Here is a 26,771-nt window from a genome sequence, read left to right on the forward strand (position 1 = left end):
GAAAGTTTAACCATGAACCTGTGAAGCAGCATTAGCAGCGAAGTGGAGGCCTCCCTCTGATGTCCTGAATATACTCTGGGAATCCCTAAGCCAGCCCTCCTGTGGTGTCCACAGATATCCCATATCCATGCACTAATGTTAGTGATTTCCACCTTTGGAATATATTTCCTAATTCCAAAAAGAGGAAAATATTTTTTCGTTACTTGGAATAAGAACCATTAAGCTAAAATAGGTTGCTGTTGGAGCCACCCTTTGCTCTTCTTAAAAAGGAATTGAAATATGGCTCCCAAGAACTTTTCTGTAAGGGCATCAAGCTTCCAGTTGGAAAAGTTCCATCATGCTTTATTCAAGCTCTGATATATGGGAAGGAGAGCGCCTCACCTGGATTCACCAGTGCCTTCATCAACATGCAGAAAGTCCAAGAGACAAGGAGATGAACCAAGGAGGCAACAAAGCACACGGAAAAAAGGAAGGATAAAGACAATGTTACTGAAACGCGAAAACACAACCATGGGAACCAGTCAAGATCATACAGATAAAAGTGTACTATATGTAGGATGCATGTAAGGAGATGGTTGACCAGGGCTAGCAGCATGAAGACAAAGGGGTCCTCATCTCTCCTACTATACTTCAGCATCACCATCTGTATCAAGTTGGTCTTACTGTACTGTTGTTTTATACACAATTCTATTACCCTCTTACTATGCTAGTCTAGATGCTATGCTGGATGAAAGCTGGAGAAGTGAAAGTCAAAGACCTGGAAGAATAAGCCCCCATTTACTGTTGTCATTTGCCACTAAGTTGGGCTTCAATTAGGGAGACCTTACAAATGTAAACCCCCTCAACAGCCATGGTCACCAACATCCTCTACTGAGATCTTCAAACTCAAAGCAGGGTTTCCTTGAGTGAATTAATTCATCTCCTATTTCCTACTCCTTCCACTTTCCCCAACATATGGCGTATCATGATATGTTCAAAATATGACAACATTAGTTTAGTCATCATCTGTTCTAGAGAGAGTTCAGGCTTGATTTGTCTCAGGATCCATTTAGGGTGGTCATAGAATCTGTAGAGGTGTTCTCCAGCATCATGTTTCAAATGAGTTATTTCTTCCTGCCAGCTTTATTCACTGTCCAACTGTCAAACTCATGCATAGAAAGTGAAATAATATAGACCAGGATGATATTCAATGATCTATCTTGCTCTTAAGGATCTTATCTAGTTCCTTCACGTTGCCTTTCCATATCATAGTCCTTCTTTTGTTTTCTTAACTGTGGTTTCCCAGATAATTAATGACTGAGCTAAAGTACAGAAAATAACTATTACAATGTCTCATGGCCAACTTTGAACTTATAGAAATGGTCTGTGACGTGTTTTTGTTTTCTTAATATTCAGATACAGTCCTGCTTTGCATTTCTCCCCTTCATTTCATCAGTGGCCATTCAGGTTCTTTTTGTCTCCTGCAAGCAATCTGGTGCCATCTGAATATTTAAATTGTTGATGTTGCTGCCAGCGTACATGGTACATGAAAAGAATATAAAAGGGTAGGTCCCTGCCACAAAGAACCTGGCTTCTAAAAATCTCTGCAGATTAGTTACTGTAGTCTTACACTAAATAATTCTGAACAATTCAACATTCTCAAACAAATTTAAGAGCTTTCACAAATGTCACTGCAGAAATAGGAAGCCCAGAGGTTGGATTAGCATGCAGACTTTAAGCTGTAGCAGTTTAAGAGGCACAACTGCAGGATCAAAAAAGGGGAAAAGAGTATATATAAATCAGAAGAACTATACCAGTGCTGGGTGCATTGGAGGGATTTCATTGCATTTCATTGCTTGAAAACCAACAAAACTACCCCCCCATATGTTTCACTGCCAGGGAGACTGCAATGGAAAGGGAGCCAAAACATCAAACTTTTTTTGATTATAACACACACACACACACACACACACAACACACACACACCACACTATTTACATTACAACACAAATATATATAATATAGATAATATATATTATATATATATATATATATTTACATAAAGCCTTCCTATAATCCAAGGCACTTATTAGATTTCTGGGTTAATGAACATTATATTAAAAGACGCATCTGGTTAAAGACACACTGCAGAAAGCTGGTGGCTCTGACAACAACGGATGATGAATCTATTGTGCTTTAGGGTGCATCTACATATAGATTAATGCAGTTTGACATTCTTTAAGTGCTGTCACTCCAGTCGTATGGAATCCTGGAATTGTAGTTTCAAACACGTCTTTGGTCTTCTCTGCCAAAGCATGTTGGTGCCTCATAAACTAAAGAATCCCCGGGTTGTGTAAGATGGAACCGTGAAGTTAAAGTGTTTCAAACTGAATTAATTCTACAGGCAGATGCATTCTGTATTGGGGGAGGTCAGGATATGCTATTCCTTTAATCATGATTGTAATTGTTTGATGTTTTAATACTGTAGTAATCCGCCTTGATTCCCTATCAGGAAAAGGCAGAATAGAATAAATTATTATTATTATTATTATTATATATTATTATTATTTTGCTCCTTTAAAGTTTGGATTAAAGTCCAGAGCACATTCACCCTTCCCCTGTCAGGGGTGCCATCATAGTTCTGTCCTGCCAGGGAGTCACTTCCACGGTTCGACATGCCATGCAAATAGTCAAGCATGTAAGATCGGTCTGTTTCAGCTAGAAGTGGCAGGAACCGACAGTCCATCTGCCTGATGGTGGGCTTTGAATTCCTCTCCCCCTTCTCTGCATTGGGCCTTTGTAGTTCCCTCTCGCGTGATGCCATCGGCTCAGTTCTACAGATCTCAGAACCTTTGTGATGCCAGTATCGGCAGGGTGTGACTGCATTTGTCGCCCCTTAGCTTCTTGGCATCAGCCACTACTTTTAACTGCTAGCAAATGGCACAGCTTTGCAAAAAAAGAAAAAGGAAAAAGAGGAAATCTTTATCAATCCACTTTAATAAAAATCCCAACTCAACTAGCATCCTACCCATCCGAGGCTTTGTGTGCCTGCCCAAAATTATTCTACCTTTCCCCACAGATCGTCATATAGTGATCCTTGTTATCTGATGGGGTTGGGTCCGGCCTGCCCGTGGATAACAAAATCTGTGGATGCTCAAGTCCCATTAATATATGGCAGAGCAAAATGGTGTCCTTATATCAAATGGAAAATCAAGGTTTACTATTTGGAATTTACTTTTTTTTGTGTGTAAAATTTCAATCCTATGGATGCTTGAATTCGTGGATAAAAATCCGTGGATAAAGAGTTGAGAAGTCCAGAAACTCAGGACTAGAAACTCAGGATTCCAAAAAACCAGAAATAACATGATTTGTAATGACGTTAGTCATATGGTGCCGCCAGCAAACTAGACGAAGAACCCACTGAGATCAGTGTTCATGCTCATGGCGCTTAGAGGAACCTTTCCAGGGACTCAGTGACTGCTTCAAGCATAATGTTTAATTTCTACTGTTGCTTCCTTATTCCAAAGACAACAGTGCAGTGTGATGGCCAGAACTGGAAGAAGTGGGTCTAGATTTCCTAATAGATTTCTGATAATCGGTTGCAGATCTGCAAGGATTTTGACTCCCCTCTATTTGTGCAACAGGAGCCATGAAATGACAACTCCATCTGCAAAGGCAGTTCTCCTACATATAGTCGGACCACTCAAAATCCGGGATTATTTTTATTCCTCTCTCTATAATATATATATATATTGTATCAGGCTGTAGCTGGTGGATCTCAGGTTGCTTGCAAAACCCGTCGGCTTGTTGTTGGTGATATTCCAGAATTGTGTTATCAGCATAAAAGGCTACATATAGCACACCAGTTGTGAAACTCTTTTTCTCAGAGATATAGCAGTTACTATAGTTCTGTCATTAAAAAAATACAGGAGATCAGTTTAAAGGGTACTCTTTGTACATGTCTCCAGAGATCAGTGTTCATATGTTTTCTGCTTCTGTTGTAGTTGTAAGTTGGATTTTTGTTCACATGTGGATTTTGCTGGTTTAGTGTTGGACAAGGACTCTGGGACACCAGGTTCAAATCCCCATCTAGCCTGGGAACAGTTGGGTGCCATGGACAAGTCACACTCTTTCAGCATTACGAGAGGCAATGATAAACCATCCATCCTCCATCATCTTCAAACTACCTCTGAACAAATCCTTGCCAAGAAAACCTGTGCAGCAGTTCATTGTGGGTTTTCCTAAGTTGGAAACAACTTGAAAGAACACAACAAGAAGACACAGTCTCTCAACCGTCTTGTCTCGCCAGATTTAATGCTTTCAGGGGGAATAGCCGTAACAGGTTTTGCTCTAAAATAATTAGAGTAGGGTTTGTTTGTCCTTTACAACAATCGGTCTTTAAAAATACAGAAATAAAAGGCATAGTTGTACTGCTAGATCTTAAGTGGATTAATGCTGGAGATTAAAGAGAACTTGGCAGTAAACAAGAAATGGTGTTGTTTTTCCATCTGTAACAGGAGTTCAACAGCTCAATTAACCTGAACTGTTCTTCTGTCCCTTGAAGTTTGTTGTTGTGTACCTGCATGTAATTTCTGATTTATGATGAACAATGTCACATGATTTCTTGGCAAGTTTCTTCAGAGAGGGTTTGCCATGGCCATCCACTGAGGCTGAGAGAGTGCGACTTCCAAGTATCCCTGCGAAATTTGTCCTTTCTCTCAATTATGAATGGTGTCTTACAATGAATGAATCAGATCAGCAGTCTTTCCAGCTCACCAGGGTCTATCAGACGTCGAGCCGGCAGCGACGGGTCTCAGGGAGAGATCTTTTCCAACACTTGCAACTTGGGTTCTGAGAGATGCCTTGTTACACTGAGACTTTCCATGTGTAAAACAATTAACCTACCATTGAATTATGGCATTACCTTATGCCAGTTTAGCTTTTCAATTTAGGGTGCATCCACCCTGGATGTTGCTATGTCAATGGGTACATCTAGACGGTAGAAATAATGGGAAAGTGTGGCAAATGTGTGTGTGAGGAACCCTATAAAACCATCACTTAAGGCAACGAACACTCACATTCAAAGTTGAGCAGATACAGGGTGCTGTAGAAATAATGGAGTTGACACCACTTTAAGGGCCATGGCTCCATCCTATGGAATCCTGGGATTGTACTTTGGGGAGGCTACAGAACTCTTTGGCAGAGAAGGCAAAGATCTTGTGACACTACAACCCCAGAATGAAGATACAGTACTAGAAGTGGTGCCAGACGCATTATTTTTATGGGTGTAGATGCACCCAATGCCATCTCAGCAACATAACATTTTGCCTCTGTGTTCCTTACCCACTTCAGCAACCAAACTCTGCAACCTCTCTAGTGTTAGGCACCGAATGAAGAAGCAGACACTGCAAGAGCAAGAAAACCTACCTTCTACTGACCAATGTAGTGCTCGCGGTTGCAGCTCTTTGTCCCAGGGATACCTGCAGGATTTCAGAAGGGACAAGCCCAAACTGGCAAAGAGAGCGGTCAGCTCTTTCGTCATTCCAGACCTTACAATTTGGATGTTGGGGACAAATGCCACCAGGAGCAGAAGGGCCACCTGTGAAGCAAGAGGTGGAGGTGAGATGGTCAAGCAATCAGCAAAAGTGCTGGATGGGCTCATGAAGTTCTGATCTAGGTTACCTGGTAGACAGCAATCACAGCCATGGCTAAGGAGAGGACTAGTTTCAGAGGGAGCTGGAAGTCTGCAAGTAAGAAAACCATATGAATATCAGTGTGCCGGGTTTGCCTTCTCTTTTACAAAGCATCTCCAGCTACGTTTTATCTATCCCGAAATTCAAGCAGACATGCACTGGTCATGCACACCTAAGTGTTACGGCTCCATAGGACAGGGCACAAACCCAAGCAATGACAGTATGCATTTTGTGATCTGAGATCCTTTAGGAAAACACAGCAAAGCAGGCTGTATACTTGTGATTTATTATGCAAAATACAGCCTACTATTTTGATAACAAAGAAGGACCTACAAAATGCACCCAAGTTTCATAATCTGGCAGAAGGTTGCAAAATGGGATATTAAAACTAGCCAATTGAAAGCGAAGGCCAGAAAGCATTGCCCTCACAATGAATTGGCTTTATTATACTGCTGTGGCAAAAACATACTGCAGGGGCAAAGCAACATCTTGAGAGATATTAGTAGGAAAAATATGCTAAGTGTCCTTAAGTGCCCACTGAATGGTCTTTTCATGCAGTACCTCCTAGGTGTGTAGATGTAAGAGCGTAAGTATGCCTGGACCCTGAACAGGATGCTTGGTTTGGCTATACTGCTACGAAGGAAAAGGGAGAAAATGAATGAAACAGAGGCAATGCACTCAGTGAACAAAAACACATATAAAAAAAATAAGGGATGGAACAGAAATTGACATTAACTGAGATTTAGGAATTCCCAGTTCAAAGTTAGAGATATTTATATCAAAAGTGCATGCATCGCTTTGGTTTCCTGTCTTTGGATGGAAACCCAAGTTTTGGATGCTTCCCACCCATTTTAATTTTTTAAATTTAATATATGTGCTCAACCAAAAGTGCATATCTTAAAAAAAATGTTCACAAAAGGACGAAAAAAAATGAGGACAAATGACAAGATTGATTGAAAACCTAAAGCCTGAATACTATTTATATTCTCTATTGAATAAGTAATTACCATTAACAAAGTAATATGAAAAGGAAGAAAATGGTAGATATAAACATTGGAGATACAAAAGGAACCTCTCCGGAAGATTATAGGTTGGAAGTCATTAGACAGTTATATGACAATTATTTATGTATTAGTTATAAGAAGATGACTGAAATCCAAATTTACGTTATGATCCAAAATATCTGTGCTGTGCTCTATATGTGTACATGAATGAGAAGATAAAATAGTTTGAGTATATATAAAATAAATGTTCACAACCCTACTTTAATGGCTGAAAACTCATGCAAATATACATATTTAGGGGAGGTGGATCAGAGTTTGAAAGAATTATCTTTTGGACTGCACTGCCCAGATTCCCCAGCCAACACAGCCACACAGAGGGAGGGGATTGTGTGGAACTATAGTACAAAAAAAACCCATTTTTGCAAGCTGTGAGAAAAGCACTTAAATATGTTAACATAGCAACCTCTTTCTCCTTGCCTTCGGAGCTGGAGAAGAAAGTCCAGGCCCTGAGATCCGGCATCCATGCTCCCCAACTCTATTCCCACTTCTGTTCATCCCGCACATCTTGAGACTATACTCAGTTTCAATAAAAGGAATGCCAGAAGGAACAGGACCTTACCTTCTCTTGGGTGCGCGTTTTGCTAAGATATTCCTCAGGTAGCCTTTGCAACAGTCACTCCAAGGTCCCTGAACAGAACAAACCCCAAAGCACCTTTTAAAAAATCAAGACTGCTGCATTCAGGATACATTTTCTCAGGTTAAGGGTCTGCATTCACATATAGTGCACACAATTTATAATAGGACAGTGGTGGGTCTTAATGACATCCCTCAAATCTGTCTTGATGCCTTCCTAGTTTTAGTCAAGTTCTGTCCCAAAGTAGCCATCTAAAAAAGTAGCTAAGGGGACCATCACAAAAACGTAAAAGAGTGATGATATCGAAGAAGGAGATGCCATTTACACACGCAAACAATCCCCGGAAAACAGAAGTGTATACCACACACTCATAAATATGAAAATGGCAAAAGGGGCACTGCAGTTTTAAAACATGCAAAATTGAGAGCAAGTTAAGAGGTCAAAGCTGACAGACGAGAGGTCCCAGACAAGAAAATTTGGTAGTTGTGGTATAAACAATTATATTATTATTATTATTATTATTATTATATTATTATTATTACCTCGCCTCTCCAATGAGATTGAGGTGGCTTACAACAGTATAAACAGCATTAAATACAGTAAAATGCCAATACCATAAACCCAATTGCCCCTTCATTATTAGCAGACCCAGGCTGAATCTGCATTGAGACTATATCTACACTTCAATGCATATGTCCTTGCCCCAGTTTGAAGACTCTGCATCCGCACTGCAGAATAATCGAGGTGCGACACCACTTAACTGCCATAGCTCAATGCTATGGAACTCTGGGATTGTAGCTTGTTGTGGCATCAGAGCTCTCTGAGAGAGAAGGCTAAATGCCTCACAAGGCTACAGGGCCCAGAATTCCATAGTACTAAGCCATGGCAATTAAAGCAGTGTCAAATTGGATTATTTCTGCAGTGCGGTGCAGCCTGAGTCCACAGCTCTGAGTCTGAAAAAGTGAGAAGGGATGTTAATAACAGGGTTTCCTGGAAGATCTCTCGTTCATAGGGCCATCGTAAGTCAAAGCCAACTTCATACCAGTTAAGAGCAACAAATTTTATATACATAAGATACATTAACACATTCAGTTTTTTACATGTCAGTGTTCTCTTTCATCTTCTTTTTCGGTGACGCATACATCAGGACCCCCCTAATTGTAGCCCCAAAGAGAAATATTCCCAAGCTTTGATCTTCAGACTGTCAGCTTTCTTGAGCCACAGAAAAAGTAATGGTCATGGTGGATCTCAATGGAATCAAGAGCAGACCTCACGGGGAAATCACAGGGCAAGGAGAATTGAAAAGAATGAAAGAAGGGGAGGGATACATGGGATTTACCATTCCCTTGTGGAACAGAACGGCCAGAAATATGGCCTGTAGGGACAATAACTGGAGGGGAACAACTCCCTAAATAAAAGCAAATATGTTAACCAACAGTTCCATGGGATGATTTATTGACTACCCAGACCATCACGGAATGGAGTGGAGAAAATGCAGCAGGAAGGCTCTCAAATCCCATCGTTGTAATAAACTCTGACCGTTAAAAGGAAATGGAGTCCCATATTTTCAACAGAGCAAACAGCCCAGCTAGGCTGATCAAAGACAGCATATAAAGGAAAAGGAAGATTAGGCCTACCAGAGCCTGGGAAAAATATTTTGGGGGTGATGACACATACTCTTACAATCCCAGCCAGCATGGGAATTCAAGTCCAAAAAAATTAATTTTTTAAGAACATATTTTCTCTGATGAAGAAGCCAGTAGAGCTCAGAAGCTTTTGTGCATTTTGGTTGGCCAATAAGGTATCACTTTTTGTGGAGTTTGGATTTTGTGGTATAGTCAAAGGAAGTAATTTGTCCAAGTTCTCCACTGAATCTTTCCCTCTCTGTTAGAGAGTATGCTAATTCTTGTCTCTCCAGCTTCAGTCGATCTTGGACGACCCGATTTTCTGGACCCATTTCAAACCGGCTTCCGGGCGGGCTAGGGAGTTGAGACTGCCATGGTCGCCTTAGTTGATGATCTCGTCTGGGTATGGACAGGGGGAGCGTTGTCCCTGTTAGTACTTTGGACATCTCAGCGGCCTTCGATACCATTGACCACGGTATCCTTCTGGGTCGCCTGAGGGAGTTGGGAATTGGGGGCACTGCTTTGCAGTGGTTCCGTTCCTACCTCTCGGGGCAGGTCCCAGATGGTGGAGCTGGGGGACTGTCGCTCCGATAGGAGGGCCCTGACATCGGGTGTCCCTCAGGGAGCGATTTTGTCCCCTATGCTATTCAACATTTACATGAAGCCGCTGGGAGAGATCATCCGAGACATGGGGCGCGGTGTTATCAGTACGCTGATGACACCCAGTAATTTCTCTATGTCTCCGACTGATGCAGTAACAAGGATGGCATCTCTCCCTAGATGCCTGCTTGGCGTCGGTAATGGGCTGGATGAGGGAAAACAAACTCAGCGTGAATCCAGGGAAAACGGAAGTATGGTGATAGGTTCCCCGGTTCCTGGTGGTGAGATCTGTCGCCCGGTCCTGAATGGGGTCACGCTCCCCTGAAGGACTCGGTGCGCAGCTTGGGAGTGCTCCTGACTCGTCGCCCAGCTGACTCTCAGGTGGACGCGACGGTCAGGAGGGCCTGTTATCAGCTTCGGCTGATACGCCAGCTGCGTCCCTACCTGGACCGAAAGGACCTAGAAACTGTTGTACATGCTTTGGTAACCTCTCGATTGGATTTCTGCAATGCGCTCTACATGGGGCAACCCTTGTACCAAACCCGGAAGCTGCAATGGTGCAGAATATGGCAGCCAGATTGGTCGCTGGCAGTTCCAAGTCAGACCATGTAACACCCATTCTAAAAGATCTTCACTGGCTGCCTATTCGCTTCCGAGCTCAATACAAGGTGTTGGTTTTGACCTATAAAGCCCTAAATGGGCTTGGGCCCGAGGTACTTGGGAGGACCGCCTCTCCCCATATAATCCGCCTCGCACACTCAGAACTTCCGGGACCAATCTGTTGGAGGTCCCTAGGTCCAATCATGTTCGGACCTCACAGAGGGCTTTTACTACCGCTGCCCCCCCCCTCTGGAATAAGCTCCCTGTAGAGCTTCGCTCCGCTGCCTCATTAGCTGTTTTTAAAAAACAGTTAAAAACATACCTATTTCTCGGCCTTCCCACCTTAAGTTGTTCATTCATTTTTCCTGCCCCTTTTCCCCCTCTTTCCTTTCTCGACCCTGGATTGATGATGAATTTCTCCATTTTTTTGCCCCGCTATGTGATTTTCTATTTTATTGTTTCCTGTTCCTGTTTTGTAGTAATGTTTTTAACTGATATGGATTTTAATGTTGTATTGTATTGTTATTGTTTTTATATTTTGTACGCCGCCTGATCATATTCATGGAAGGGCGGGATAAAATAAAATTTATTATTATTATTTATTATTTGGAAAGCTGAATGCAATTTCAGATACTTTCCGGGGACCCATATCAAGAAGGCAAAAAACAAGGACCAAAAAGATACCAGGCCATTTAATATGAAGGTCCAAAAGCAATAGTGGTTGACCATGACTCTGAAGACCAGGGTTGATTCCCAGCTCAGCCATGAAACCAACTGGGTGACCTTGGGCAAGTCACACTCTCTCAGCCTTGGGAAAGGGCAATGACAAATCACCTCTGAAATTCTGGCAAGAAAACCCCATGATAGGGTTTCCATAAGTCGGAAACAACTTAAAGGCACACAACAACAACGGACAGTCCTGAAGCCTTAGGAGAGCACTGTATTGAAGTTTAAATGATGATAAATGGGAAGGGAGCATGAAGATCGATTCCAGACTGGCCAAATGGCCCTTGGGTCCTTGATTGTCCCCTGTCTTAAGCCAAATGGAACTGAATCAGTTGGGAGGTGATCCTATTTAATAACTCTCCTGGAAGATCAGTATGGGAAGGAAGGAGGAAGGAAGGAGGAAGGAAGGAATTCACAAAATAGCATGATTGATTCATGCAGCCTATTTAAAATGCCTTGTATAATTTCCATCTGACCTGCCAGTCAAGCTCGCAGTTGCATGGGTCCTCAGTTACCCAACTGGCTTAAACTAAATAGAACTGAATCAACTGGGAGGTGATCCTGTCTAATAATTTTCCCTGCAACATCAATGTGGAAGGAAGGAAAGAAGGAATAGAAAAAATCCACAAACTAGCATATCTGATTCATGCAGCCTATTTAAAATGCCTTGCATAATTTCCATCTGCCCTGCCATCAAGCTAACAGTTGCATGGGTGCTAATACGCAGCCACAGACGTCTGGTGACAAAGGGGTGGGCATTGAGGTGGGCGCTCATTAGGAGGCTGGCAAGATCCAGCTGGAGAGCCCTGTGTGGACCCCTGAAGTGGGGCACGAAGGAACATGCTGTTCGCAGTGATGCGAGAGAAAACTCCCTTCTTATCCCAGAGCTGTGTAAATAGGCAGATTTGTCTAAATCCTAAATACCTCCTGCAGATTTCTGTGTTTAAAGACCAGGCATTCATGCTTCTATCGTTTGTTTAGAAAAAAAAAAAAAGAGAGAGAGAGAGAGAGGAGAGAGAGAGAGAGAGAAGGAGAGGGTTTCTTTCTAAAAAGGAAGATCATGGTGCCAGGCTCAGAGATTATGAAATGGTAAAGCTTGACTCTCCCTGCCCCTCTGCCCTTTGCAACAACACAGTAAGACATCCATTCTGCTCTGGATGGAAGTCACTAAGGATGAAATCGTCTTCTGCAAGAGGGGGCACATGAATAAAGAAGTGTTATTTTGTCATCAAACAGATCTCCCCCTCTCTTCTTTCTTCTCTCCCTTTTTTAAAAGAGAGAGACAAACTGTATTGTTACTCTATGTTGAAAAGGCCTTCATTGTCAATGATCCCAGTCAGAATTTGATAGAATTCAAGCCAGAGGAATGGGTCTTCTGTTGCCCATTCAGCTTAAACCAGATGGAACTGAATCCATTGGGAGGTGATTCTATCTAATAATTTCTCCTGGCAAAATAAGTGAGAAAGGAAAGGAAAGGAAGAGGAATCCACGCTTAGAACATTCGTTGTTTCTTCTCATAAAGCAGAGATGCAGGGGAAAATAAAATACTTGCTTGGCATAAAAAAAAAAAAAGACCCACAGACGTTCCTGTCACCTTGGCATTTTGCATCCGCCAAGTTGCCAAGTTCCGTTTCTTTTCTTTCTATATAATTTCCAAGACTGTGCTTATTTCAAATTATAGCTGATATTTACAGTGCCTTGCATAATTGCACCTGCCATGTAACAGAAACAGTTGGGAGTCGGAAACACAGTCCTTCCTTAGACAGCCCCACATGTTCACATTGCAAATATCTGACTCCTCACCGCACCACTGCCATCTCAGAATCCCTGTCAATTCCTCCCTATGAAACTCAGCAAGAAGCAGAGGAAGCAGCAAACTCATCCTTGATGTTCCCCCTAAAGCTGAAACTTTACCAGAAAGGTCCAGATTAATGCAGTTTCACACCACTTTAACTGCCAGGCTCCATGCTATGGAATTCTGGGATTGTGGTTTTGTGAGCTATTTGCCCTTCTCCATCAGAGAGCCCTGGTGCCACAGTAAACTACAAATCCTGGAATCCCATAACATGGGAGCCATGGCAGTTCAAGCGGTGTCAAGCTGCTTATTTCTGCAGTGCATTAGACATCTACATAGGGTTTCCTTGGCAAGGTTAACACAGGAGGTTCTCCATTTCCTTCCTTCAGGATGAGAAAGTGTGATTTCTCTAAAGTCACACAGAAGGGTTCAATGGCTAAGGCGAGATTCAAACTCTGGTCTCCCCAAGTCCTAGCCCAACATACAAACGGCTACACAGATGCTGGCACTTGTTTTGTTGTGCAGTCAGAGGGTTCATGGTTGGCATCCATAGGTTTTGTGGGTTTTTTGGGCTATGTGGCCATGTTAGAAGAGTTGTTCCTGACATTTCACGAGCATCTGTGGCTAGTATCTTCAGAGAATGCTGGCATAGAAGTGAGCCATGGTCACACAGTATGTGGGTGTGTGTGTGTGTACACACACACACACACCACACACAACATACACACACTACACTCACTTCCATGCCAGCATTCTCTGAAGAACTAGCCACAGATGCTGGGGAAATGTCAGGAACAAACTCTTCTAGAACATGGCCACAAGCCCAAAAAACCCACAAAAAGCTTGCTTTGTTTCACTGTTGTGTGCCTTCAAGTTGTTTCTGACTTATGGTGACCTTAAGGCAAACCCTATCAGGGGGTTTTCTTGGCAAGGTTTGTTCAAGGAGGTTCGCCACTGCTTTCCACTGGAGGCTGAGAGAGGTGTGACTGCCCAAAGTCACCCATGGGTTTCATGGCCAAGCTGGGAATCCAATCAGACTCCAACATTCAAATCACTGACTCTTGCAGGGAACCCAATATTTTTAAAAGAGATTACAGTGGTACCCCGGGATACGAATACCCACGTTACGAAATTTCCGGGATACGAAAAAATCCCATAGGAATAACTGTTCCGGGTTACGAAGGTTATTTCGGGTTACGAAGAAAATTTTTGGTGCTTTTCGGCGCTATTTCACACGAAATCGCGGCTTTTCCCCATTAGCGCCTATGGTTTTCGGCTGCGAAGGCTTTTCGGGTTACGAAAGCGGCGGCGGAACGAATTAATTTCGTAACCCGAGGTACCACTGTAATTTGGGTTATTTGCAGTTCTGCCCTGGGAGCTTTTGGGAGAGGAAATTTAGCCTTGTGGCTGGACATTCAAAGAGCAATCTTGAGAGGTCAATGTTTACGAAAGCAGCCTTGGGATCTACATCAGGCCCCAGGGCTGCTTGTTGCTAACCACTGTTTTAGTTTGAGATAGAGATGTCGAATTGCGTTACCTCATCCACAGCTGTCTTCTCTTTCTGTCTGAAGCTCTTGACAAGTTGCATTGGATACCAAAGACTCAGAAACAGGAGGCACAAAATGATAGGGAGGTAAGAAAGCAGGGAGTAGTATCTGTAAATCTGAGAGAGAAAATCAGGAAAAAAGAAGAGAGGATATCAGGTAAGAAGAGCCTGTAGAACATATAAGGGCATTCATAGATGTTGCATTTCACTCACTGTCTCACTACTCTAGGGGAGGGAATCATGCAACCCATGGGTCACGTGCAACATACCAAGCCTCCAAATGGGGCTTCCAGGCATTGGCATCACTGGATTGGTGCCACCCACGCACTCACTCATGGTGTCACCCTCCCATTGACCTCTTCCCATACCACACCATACAGAATCCTTAGTAATGGCTTCTGTATTCATGTTACTCCTAAATTGGAATTCCCATATATCAGTGGCAATTGCTATGCCAGAAACAACTAGCAACATTAAAGTAGTATCTTTTAATTACAGCATCCTACACACAGCCTAAGTAGAGTTACATGCACTTTGTTTTAAAGTGAAAACTCAGTAAGGTGTGATGGTTTTAAAGAAAATGTGAAAAGAATTTAAATTTTTAAAAATAAAACCCCCTAAGACATTTCCTTTCTCTTCACACTGAGCCTCACCCCATTCACCTCATCAATTGTAATGAAAAGTCGAAGGCTTTCATGGCCGGCATCCATAGATTTTTGTGGGTTTTTTAGGCTACGTGGCCATGCTCTAGAAGAGTTTATTCCTGATGTTTTGCATCATCTGTGTCTGGCATCTTCAGACAATGCTTCTCTACATTCTCTGAAGATGCCAGCCACAGATGCTGGTGAAACATCAGGAATAAACCCTTCTAGAGCATGGCCACATAGCCCGAAAAACCCACAAAAACCATTTGTCATGAGCTCCAAATTTTAAAGGACGTAGGCAAATGCCACAGTCCCTTTCTGCCAAAAGGGGGTGAGATATATCTCCAGGTGCCCTGCTTTTGACTTGTGCAGATCTGATTATTTGTGGATTTGATTGATATGTTTTCTCTAGGAATCCCTAGGTCCACCAGTATAACTCTGCCAGAAGTTGACTATAGGGTCACATTTTTGGTGGTGTCACCTGTCCTTTGAGTGTCACCTGGTGTGCCGTCCCCCTTGTGATGCTCAGGAAACTGACTCCAGGAACCTGGAAAAAAATCACCCCCAAATTGGGAAATCCATGTCTCCAGGAGCCTCCAGGGGGTGCAATTGCCCATTTTTAACACTGTTACTTTCCCATCATCATTTTTGGTCCCAGATCCATCCCTCCCCCTTCAAAATGGGAAGGCTTCCAAGTAAGGATGAAATGCAGCCCACAGAGCTAGGGCAGGTTTTGGGGCCAAAATTATGAATTTTGATCTGATCCATGGATAAGTCGAGGGTAAAACTTAGGGGCATGTAACAAAGGATGATGCAAAGGGAAATGATACCAAAGAACATAAAATTCTGGCAGGCATAACTGTTTGTGCTCATCCTAAATGCTGGATGGATGAGAGAGTAGAGGGGATCCATCCTTCTTTTTGGTGCTCCCAAGATGTACTAAGCTCTCACCTTTTACCACTCTATTCAGAGAAAGGGGATGGCTCCTTTTTATATACATAGAAGAGTTAAAGTACAGGACTTACATTGAACTATGGATAAATCAACCCAGGTTTTTTGGGTCAATTTTTTGACTAAAATTTCTAGACTTATACATGAGTATATACAGTAGTAGGAAGTCCATTGAAAAGCTGAGATTACTTTATGTTAAACAGTGAGGAAGGGCTGCAACCTAGTTACAAAGTGAACTGCCTCTCCTGAAGGATTCCAGCAGAAGCTGTTCATATTTTAAGGAAGTTAAGGAAAAGGTAACAGTGTAAACCCTTTCACCCCAAATGTAGTCACCAATATTTCTCAGATGAAAATCAGGACACACCTGGCCAAGCATCATCAGAGTGTGGTCAAGACAACAAATGTTAATACAGAAGTTAGGAAAAGGTGCAGCAGTTTGCCTTTGCAAACTCCTCTCCTCTCTGCTAAATATATTGTATACAAACTCCTCTCCTCTTGGATAGATATACTGTGTGCAAACTACTTTGGTACCTTGAACACAGTTTGCAGCAACTGAAGTAAGCTGAGGGGAAAAGTGGGAGAAGAATAGAGACTGGGACATTTTAAAAACATCTGAAAAGTGGGATGACAGAGGATTAATTGGGACCATCACTGCCAAATTGGACAGCTGGACCATATAATGATATGATCTTCCAGCTCTGTCCAAATATCTCCATTGCCATTGCTATAAGAAGGCTCATCCCATACAGAGACGCCACCCTGGTCTTTCAACATGCATCCCTGCCAGCCTTTACCTTGGACGACTGAGGGCATTCCACCTTCTGCCAGAGATAGACCACACAATGGCACCAGGACAGCAAACAGCCAAAGAGATACCCAACTCTGTGTCGGACTGTAGCACATGCAACTAAAGGATAGTAGAAGGCAGGGTAATAGAGCAAAGCCATGATCTTCCAGTATTCTACAGAGGGAGACCAAGGGGAAGAGAGAAGGGCAAAGATTAAGAGCCTGCAATACCAGCCATGCAAGGCAAGGTGGGTTTCCAAGCCTATCTTCTGCAGATAAGACTTTCCTCATGAGAACGAAATCAATGTGGTGATTATGTATTTATAAAGAGACTGATTTGGGCAGAACTTGGAAGTAACTATTAACAAACAATTAGCTACTTTTAATTTTCTTCCATTTTTGGCATGTCAAGGGCATGACAAATCCACTCTCGCCTTCATTCCAGACTTTAAAGGATTTGTCTCGAGTGCTGAACTGATGATAGAGCTCAGCACCTTTGAAATCTACAACTGGCCCTCCAGATCTGTGGTTTTGACTTTTGTGCATCTGTTGGATGTTGACCATAAAGTCACTCTGGAGGACCTAAATATTCCTAGAGAAAACAATTATCTAGGCATTTGTAGGACCTCCAGTCAACTTCCTCCACATGTTTAAGGATCTAAAGATTCCAGCTGATGTTTGAGGACCTAGCTCAAGAGATTCCTAGAAAGGTGTTCTCACAGCTTAAAAAATTCATTTGCAGTTCTTCCACTTTCATGGGGGTCCTACACCCCTAACCCCAGTGAATCTGGAGGGCCGACTGTAAAGTGAATTCACCTCAGCCTTCACATGGAAACCAATGGCCACCATGGCGAATAGTGATAGTATAAGCATGATTGTATCTAAATCTCCCAGTTATAGTAGATTGAGAATAGTTTAACTGCCATGGCTCCATTCTATTTAAATATGGGATTTAAAAGGCGAGGGACTTAAAATTCCCTACCTGACAGCTCTGTTAGTTGTAATTTAGGGGAGCTGGCAAGACAACTTCTCAAGCAGAAGATTCTAAGTACCTCACCAAAATACAATACCTAGGATTCGTAAGAGGAAGCCATTCCAGTTAAAGTGGTATAAAACTATTAGATACTGTTTTGTATAGATACACTCCAAATTAGGGCCAAGATCCCATATCAGGCAGGTGGAATATCATGCTTTGTCTGTGCAGTTGCATGTTCACCTCCCCAGAAACTGTCAGACTCAAAGTGGGGCTGCTGATCCTTAATGGGAGGGAGAAAAAAAGACAATTCAGAGGATGAAAAAGCAGCTGATCTCTGCTTGGAAGGGAAAGAAATGGAAATGTGGTCATACATGGAGTGCACCTTCATTTTCCTTCCCCTTTGGCTGCTTCCACACTGCAGAATTAGTGCAGTTTGCTACCACTTTAACTGTCATAGCTCCATCCTATGAAATCCTGTGATTTGTAGCTTGTTGTGGCAACAGAGCACTCTGACAGAGAAGCCTAAACATCTCACAAAACTACAAATGCCAGTTTCTATGGCTTGCCCAAAAAGAGACATATGGTTACAGAAGCCACAGTAATATCTATTTGTGGCCCCTCTGTTTCCACTTTTCCATTTTTTAAAACATTAAAGAACCCTCAAGTGTCCCAAATGTCCTCTAGGAAATGTAGGTCCAATTATGCCATGGTTCTTTTTTGTCTCCTTTGGTCATTATAGGCCCTTGAAAAATGTTTTCCTAATAGGAAGTGACCTGGAAGTTAAATCCAGATATTGCAAACTGCAGCACCTTGTTTGGATCCAAAGCAATTGATGGGAGATAAATAAAGGATGGAGTGTTACAACAACAGTGCGCGTAAGTGTTGTCTTCTACCCATGTGCATGATTCCAAGCATTACCTCGATATTGTGTGGAGGAGTTCGAGATGAAAGGCAGGGGATCATTGTCCAAAACCAGCACACATAAGGAGGAGAAAAGGATGCCAAAGACGGCAATGGCCAGTCCCCTGTTTCCCTCTTCTTCCAAGAAGTGAATGGGGCTGTAGCAAATGGGAAAGCAGAAACACTGGAATGAGAAAAGAAGTAGTGTTCCCCCCCCCTCCTGTGGAAACACATCTGCAGACAGCTTTAAAATCTCTATTACTCAGGTTACAGTATTCAAAATGCTACATTTTAGACCTAGAGGGGACATCAATCTTCCCCCCACATTTTAACATTCTGCTTTCAGACTGACAAATGTCCTTTAAAAAAGATGAGTAGATCTGTGCAAGAATTATGATGGAGGTGCAAAGTAGGTTGCTTTTCAGATACATATTACAGTATCCATTGATCTCAGCCAGCACAGCCATTGGTGGGGGGTGATCTGACCTGCAATCCTCCAACACTATCTGCTTTTGTTGTGTGCTTTCAAGTCATTTCCAACTTATGGTGACCCTAAGGCAAACCTATCATGGGGTTTTCTTGGAATGTTTCTTCAGAGGGTGTTTGTCACTGACATATTCTGAAACTGAGAGATTTCAGTGGATTTCATTGGCCCCGACAACATCTACACCTTGGCAGTTGTGAAAACATCACTAAGAACTGCTTTGGCCTTTGGAAATGTTACCAGATGAATTTACAAGGTTTCCCTCCTTAAGGACTAGCAATCTAGCAAAGGGAAAAGGTCAGCAATATTACAACAGATAGCGAAGTGCATGACAGGCCTTCTATCTCTAAGCCAAATCAAAGAGGTCTATGATGGCACATGATATACCTCAATAGCCCAGGAGCTCCATTCCAACAACTTTGGTACAGTTTCTTTCGTTTCACCATCAAAGACAGAATCAGCAAAATGACCAGCTGTGAGAAATGATGGAGGAGGAAAAGGAAGAAGATGAATTGGGGAAAGAAAAAAGAAATAATAATTAACATTGCACAGACATTGGGAGAAAATACATTCACATACTTCTTTCTCATCTTGAAGAGTTCAATGACCATCAAAGAATTTTGTTGTTGTTGTGTGCCTTAAGTTGTTTCCTGAGGCATTAGGCAAACCTATCACAGGGTTATCTTGGCAGGTTTCTTTGGAGGGGGCTTGCTCCTCTGAGGCTGAGAGAGTGTAACCCAATGGGTTTCCATGGCTGGCCTCCAAAGTCACAGCCCAGTGCTCAAAACCACACTTACTTTGTCTTCCATTCCCACCGGTTTTACTATTGTACTGTTTCATTGTAAACCGTGTGCCCAAAAGTGGCCTGCATCATTTCATGTTTTTTCGAGGGGGGGGGACGTTTTAAAATTAGCCCAGATCCTCAACTGGGCATGCTGCCATTTCTTGTAGCGCGGCTGTTCCAAAAACAGTCATCTCTTTTTCTTCCACTGTTTGAAAACACAGCCCCCAAATTTTGAGAACTCCAAAAATGTGCGTGACCTCGCTCTCCACTTTTTTACTGAAAATTTCAACAACCGTCAGGAGCAGAAAGAGGAAAGTCAACAGACGGAGTAAGGTTTGATGCTCATGAAGAACTTGCCTGACTGAGGACATCCAGGCAATGGGGGACATGTATGCACATCCCTACTTTCTTACTCAGAGTTTTAACCATTGTTTTAAACCTTGCATGGACAGATGCATTCCAGCACCAGACATTCACCTTCTTGGGAAATTGCTTACATGGTCTTCTCATGTTAGTATGACACTTTGTACAAAATACTTACCGAGATGGGAGCCATGCAGGCATGGTAGATATCATAAGGGATGGTAGGATAGCAGTCAGGGATAACCTCCGGGGTCATGCTAGAGGATAGAGAAAACAAAACAAAATAATTTGAAAACTGGATGGTGGAACTCCATATAGCCATTTGTAGAGCATCCACGGCTAAGTCCTCTTCCCCATAGTACAATTGTTTGGTGGGTTCTAGCTTTTCTGCCTTTCCCCCCTCCTTTTGAAAAGCTGATACACCTCTTCCATTGCTTATTGTTGTTCTGTCACACATCTATTCTAAGGAACATCAGCTCCAAGTAAATCTATGGACTTTATCACATCACCCTGCAGTCTTGTTGGTAGGTTGCTAGCTTTTCTACCTTGCTCTGTCTCATTTTGAAAAGCGGAGGTGCCTCTTCTATTTGTTGTTGTTGCAGTTCTACCACACATCTATTGTATACACATTGGCTCCAAGTACCATCAGCCTTCTGTATCCATGGATTTTTTTAACCATGGATTCAAGCACCCATGGCTTGAAAATATTTTTAAAATATACAAATTCCAAATAGCGAACTTTGATTTTGCTGTTTTATATAAGGGACACCATTTTGCTATGTCATTGTATTTAATGGGACTTGAGTATCCATGGATTTTGTTATCCACGGATGATCCTGCGGATACAAAGGCCCACTGTAAATCTAAGGATGTTATCACACCCGTCTGCTGTCCTGTTTGGTAGTTTCTAGCTTTTCTACCCTTCTTGCCTCATTTTGAAAAGCTGAGATGCCGCTTCCATTTCTTATTCTTGTTCTATCACATATCTATTCTATAGACATCAGCTCCAAGTAAATCTATGGACTTTATCACACCAGCCTGCTGTCCTGCCACAATTGGCCTATTTTAAGAATGGAAGTATATCGGTTTGGTGTTATCTTTTACCACACTTTCCCCCATGATAGTGCTTTGGTAAAACATGTCCCAGTGACCTGTTTTCCTCACTGCCAAATGCCACTTTTCAGAAAATGAAATCCTCCTTTGAAGGCAAGAGGTTCCTAGCCCTTGTTCCAAAAGGACAGGGGAAAAGTCAAGGTTTGTAAACTATGACCAAGGCCATAGTACCATCTAAGAAAATATGTTTTAAAATGTTCGGGGGTGTGCATGGTAAAAGTATTACAAATATAACAAGAGTTTAAAAGTATCAACAAACCTAAGGAAAGAAAAAGGTGTAGAGGAGGGAGGAAAGGACAAAACAAAAGGCAGTTCCATCCTGTTTATATCCAATTATTAACCAAAGATGATGCATTCAATAAATGCTCCCCTTTACTTTCCAGGCAAAATTGTGAGCAGCTCAGAAATTCTCTATATATTTATTTCTTAATAACTGCAATTGATCAAGCTCTTCCTCATAATTGATGTTCAATCTCTTTCTCATAATCTGAAGAAAAGCTTACATAAATACCGCTGCATCAGCCTCTGGTTTATATATAAAATGTAATCATGCCATATTGTATAAAAGTCACATATTTTTGCTTTACCTTTAGCTAATTTAAGCCAATGCCTCAATTTTTAGAGACGAACTTTGCATGATTCCAGCCTTAGGGGGCAAAGCTACTTATTTCATCTCTCTGATACATGTGCTATTATATTAAGCAAAGAAGGGGAAATCTGTGTCAAGCATGCAAAGCCATTTTTCTAGGGTCCTTGGAAGACTGGGGTTGGAGGGCACATACATTATGTTAATAGGAGCCAATATATATTAAAATTAAAGTGTTTTTTAAAGCAATGAAATTAGTCGAGGGAAGTTAAAAGGGATGGCTTTATGGACAGAGATTAAAAGGACTAAATATGCAGAACAGTGTTCGATAATGACCAGGGGAGATGGAGAACCATGGAAAATTTATTTGAAGAGTCAGGAAACAGAGCGGAAGAGATAAGAAATTTGTTAAGATGGGCCCCAGCAGATGTTACTGGGAATGAGTGGATTTAATTTAGCAATGGCAGCTTTGAGAAGGATATTGGGATGGATACTAATATAATGGCCTTCAGTGTTGTTGGGGGCCTTCAAGGTGTTTTCTGACTTGGGGCATCCATAAGGCTATCCCATCACAAGGTTTTCTGGTACTGAAAGTGTGTTACTTGCTCATGGTCACCCAGAAGGTTTCCATGGCTGAATGTTGAATCAAACCCTGATCCTCAGAGTCATAGTTCAATGCTCAAACCACTATGCCACGCTGGCTCTTAGAAAAGAGCCAGTCTTAGAGTATTGTTGTTGTTGTGTGCCTTCAAGTCATTTCCAGCTTATGGTGACTCTAAGGCAAGCCTATCCATAGGATTTCCTTGGCAAGATTTGTTAAGAGGAGGTTTGTCTTGGCCATCCCCTGAGGCTGAGACAGTGAGACATGCCCAAGGTCACCTAGTGGGCTTCCATGGATGAGTTGGGATTCAAACCCTGGTCTCCCAATGTCCTATGTTCAACTCTCAACCCACTATGCCACTTAGAAGAGACCCAATCTTAGAGCATGGTCTTTGTTGTTGTTGTGTGCCTTCAATTCATTTCCAACTTATGGTGACCCTAAGGCAAGCCTATCATGGGGTTTCCTTGGCAAGATTTGTGCAGAGGAGGTTTGCCATGGCCATCATCTGAGGCTGAGAGAATGAGATATGCCCAAGGTCACCTAGTGGGTTTCCATGGCCAAGCAGGGATTTGAATCCTGGTCTCCCAACGCTCAAACCACTACGCCACACTAGCTCCTTAAAAGAGTCCAAATGGATGACAGCCTTCTTGGCGGCTGCTCCCAGACTTTGGAATCTTTTCCCTGGGGAGGCTAGGATGGCTCCATCTTTGCTGTCCTTCTGTTGGCAAGTAAAACCATTCTTATCCTACCAGGCTTTTAGAAATTGGTTGGAGTGGGCTTTTAATGCTGTAGTCTTAGTGATTTTAATTTTACAGATTTGTTTTTAAAGAACTTTCATAGTTAAACTTTGACATATTTGTACAGCATTTACTCTGTACTGTTTTTAACAAACTGTAAACTACCCTGAGTCCCATTATGGGAGAAAAGATGGGATGGTAATAATAATAAGAAGAAGAAAAATAAGAATAAGAAGAGTAGATAGTACTGAGATAACAACTGACATTGTTGTTATCACTACTATGACTTTTCACACCAAAATGCTCAGTAGAACAATGTCTCTTTTATGATCCTTGGCGTCAAAACTGTATGGTAGGGGAATTTTGGTCAGGTGAAGTCTGACACCTAGTGACTGAAAATGGTAATGCAAACACAGGCAGATTTTAGTTAACTAAAATTAATTGATCAGTTTAAATCAAAATAATGCTAAGACTGGTGTCTTCTCTTATTATCCATGACAAGTGTCAGTGTGTAGCTTTCATCTTCTTGATATTATGGGAGAGAGAGATACAGAAATACACACATTTTATTTTATAATTATAAATTGCTTTTACTCTTCTATTATTATAAACTGTTTTTATCATTATAAACTACTTTTTAGACCACCTCCTCAAGACATTTAGCTGATAGTGTGGATGGGGATGGGGAGAGAAAGAAAAGCCTGCCAGTTTGAATCAGGTAAAAAAGGTTGGGGGACTGGGGGAAGAATAATGTCTCTCCCATCATCTTTGCAAAGTTTGAGAAGAACAAGCTTTCAGGAGAGATACTACAGGACTCTGGTTTTATTTACTCATAGATATCACAGTCCAACTCTTTGTTGCAAGTTTTCAGCACATGGCTGTCCAAACTCTGAAAGGGGATTAAGTTACTACCTGTGAATGAAGCTTCAGTCAAACTCTTTCTTCCCTGGGATCTGAATGCAAAGAAGGTCTTTGTGTCTATACCAAGCCATGCAGTTTTGGCAAGGGACAAATTAAAGCAGGAGGCATCTCATTTCAGGACAGCTTGCTTCAAGCTAGATAGACTGGATTCAGATTCAGCTGTGATCCAATGCAATGAAAGAGTCAGTATCCAGTTCAGTCCATTGTCATTGCTGGGCTGTCGAAGCCTTAGTTTGAGATGATCCAATAGCCGGTGACCATGAGACTTAAGTTTAACCAATAGCCAGCACCTGAAATTAGGAAAGTTACTTTTTTTGGATTTCAGATCCCAGAATTCCCAGAAAGCGGAATTTCAGGTGGTCTCTAGAACCACCATGCTTTTGTTTAGTTATGCAAGTCTTACCTAGCATCATTGTTTGATTATTGTTTTATTTTTATGTCCGTTTTGAATAAAATGTTTGCTAAAACATGTCAAACTCCTCCTTCTCTTCTTTTGTGGTACAGGGACCTATGTCTATGCTTTCTGCATTATTTCTAACTCTGGTACCAATTTTATGTTTTTAAAAAAGTAATGCCCAGGAATACTGAGTTAACTGAAGTATTTGTCTGTGAGTGTGAATGTATGTAAGTTCACTAAAGCTGTTATGTCAAGAAATGCATTTGACCCATTATTTTATTCATTTATTTATATCCCGCCTTTCTCCTGATATAGGGACTCAGGGTGATTACCAACATTTAATACCGAACAAGTTAAAAGCCATACAAAAGCCTTAAGGTGTAGATACAATGGGTATCTACTGGGGATCTGCTGGGTTAGGGACTGCAATATGGCCAGAAACTGGAATTGTTGGATAATCAAAATCCATGTAAGGAACATGGAGGAATTATGGTGGCTTCTCTGGGATTGTCCATGCGCACCCACTGCTTGCAAAGGCTCAGTGCCTTTCCCCTGCTCTCAGCTCAGTTTGCAAGTAGTGTGTTTGTATGTAGGTGATCCCAAGCAAACCCCCTCAAGCAAGAAGAACTGATGAAAGAACGGACCGCTGCTTGAATTAATGGAAGATGTCCTTAATTTGCAAGAGTCAAAACAGTGAGTTGTCAGATCAAAAGGCAGGGCCTTCCTGTCTATTCTATTCTATTCTATTCTATTCTATTCTATTCTATTCTATAGCTTCTTCTCCTATCAGTTGCCCAAACAAACTTTCAGCCTTTTCATTCCTGTTTTTCATTGAATACAAAATCTAAACATCATTATAACACCCATTTAATGTTTCATTTGGCCCTCTTTTTTTAAAAAAAAGCTTGTGATTTCACAACATTGAGTGGAAATCTGTTGACGTGCTTCAGAATTTACGCTAGGCCTCTGAAGTGCTACATGATTCACCCTTTCCCCTCGGTATTAAACATTTAATCTTTTCAGGGTGAAAAAGAAAATACCCAGATAGATAAATATTAGCTATTTGATGCCTCTGAAATGTAATTGTGCTTCCTAGCAAGAGAGAGAGAGAGAGAGAGAGAGAGAGAGGGAGGGAGGGCAGGGATGGTCCTGAGCTTTTGCATTCCCAAAGATAACATGCTGGTAAGAGGAGTGCAAAGTGCATTGAAAATAAAACAAAACTTTTTATGCTGCTTCTCTTTATTTGGGATGAAGCTGGATTCTTTCCAAGGCAAAATATTTGTATTCTCCTGTGCTAGTCAAATTGACTAAAGATTCATTTCACATCTGACAGTCCCCTTCAACTGAGACTAGAAATAGCTAGCGCAAGCTCTGTCATAAGCAAAGTGAGGCATCCACCACAGACGTCAAATGTTGAAGCAACTGGGGATGAACTCTGAAATGAACTCTGATGCTGCAAAATGGAAATAATGCAGCCAATGCTATGAATAAGATCGATGAATAAGATGGCGGAAGCTACACTTAATAACAGAACTGAATGAAGTAGTAATACAGGAGGAGGAGGAGGAGGAGGAGGAGGAGGAGGAGGAAACGTTATTCTTGCTCACCACGCAAAAAGCTGTTTTTAGCTCTTTCTGAATTTGTAACTTGCAAAGATACTTATTGGCTTGGGGTAGTTCCAAATGTCGGCATCCTATGTAGAGTAAATGACTATCCATGGCCATTTATAGTGGATAATAACCTGTGTATCAGTATTAGCAGAATACGGCCTTACAGTACCCTCAGCCACACTGGCAGCCAATGCAAAGTGAAAGACCAGTTCATAAGAACTCCTTACCGCACCAAATGTGTGAGTACTTTCCATTGGTGTGGGATGCTACCCAGGCAGGAAAACAAAACTATTAGGCATCCTACAGGCAGTGCATGCATTCTGCTACCGAAACATGCTCCTTACCCTCAAACATACATCATACATCATCTTAGAAATGCATACATACCAACTGCCCCAGTTTGGCAATCCCAATTCATTCTCTGTCATCCCACCACTTTTTCAACTGTTTTTCAAATGTCTCGGTTTCTCTCTCCTCCTCCCACTTTCTTGGCTTATTTCTTGGCTTACTTCAACTGCTGCAAACTGATCTCAAAGTTCAAAAGCAGTTTGCATTCAATTAGCTCTGCAGGGAGAAGAAGTGGCAGAATCTTGCCCTTCCCAGTAGGCTCAGGCAAAAGCAAATTACTGCAGCCTCTCCTAGCTTGTCTCTCTTTCCTCATTAATATCTTTTGCCATCTTGACCACACTCTGATGTTGCTTGGCCTCATGTGCCCT

General features: G+C 41.9%; 1 protein-coding gene across 1 annotated transcript in view; it reads right to left on the reverse strand.

Moving 5' to 3' along the window:
- The window catches only part of LOC121932663 (receptor for retinol uptake STRA6-like), a 57,544-nt gene that overhangs the window by 18,757 nt on the left and 12,016 nt on the right, over positions 1–26,771 (reverse strand). Inside the window, exons 3-8 of the mRNA XM_042471539.1 lie at positions 20,269–20,347; positions 19,331–19,416; positions 18,478–18,617; positions 16,592–16,758; positions 14,194–14,319; positions 7,296–7,363 (exon numbers count right to left, since the gene is read on the reverse strand). Coding sequence (XP_042327473.1) covers positions 7,296–7,363; positions 14,194–14,319; positions 16,592–16,758; positions 18,478–18,617; positions 19,331–19,416; positions 20,269–20,347 — 666 coding nt within the window. The remainder of the gene's footprint in view (positions 1–7,295; positions 7,364–14,193; positions 14,320–16,591; positions 16,759–18,477; positions 18,618–19,330; positions 19,417–20,268; positions 20,348–26,771) is intronic.

The sequence above is a fragment of the Sceloporus undulatus genome, chromosome 6 (genome assembly GCF_019175285.1).
Source record: "Sceloporus undulatus isolate JIND9_A2432 ecotype Alabama chromosome 6, SceUnd_v1.1, whole genome shotgun sequence".
Classification (NCBI taxonomy): domain Eukaryota; kingdom Metazoa; phylum Chordata; class Lepidosauria; order Squamata; family Phrynosomatidae; genus Sceloporus; species Sceloporus undulatus.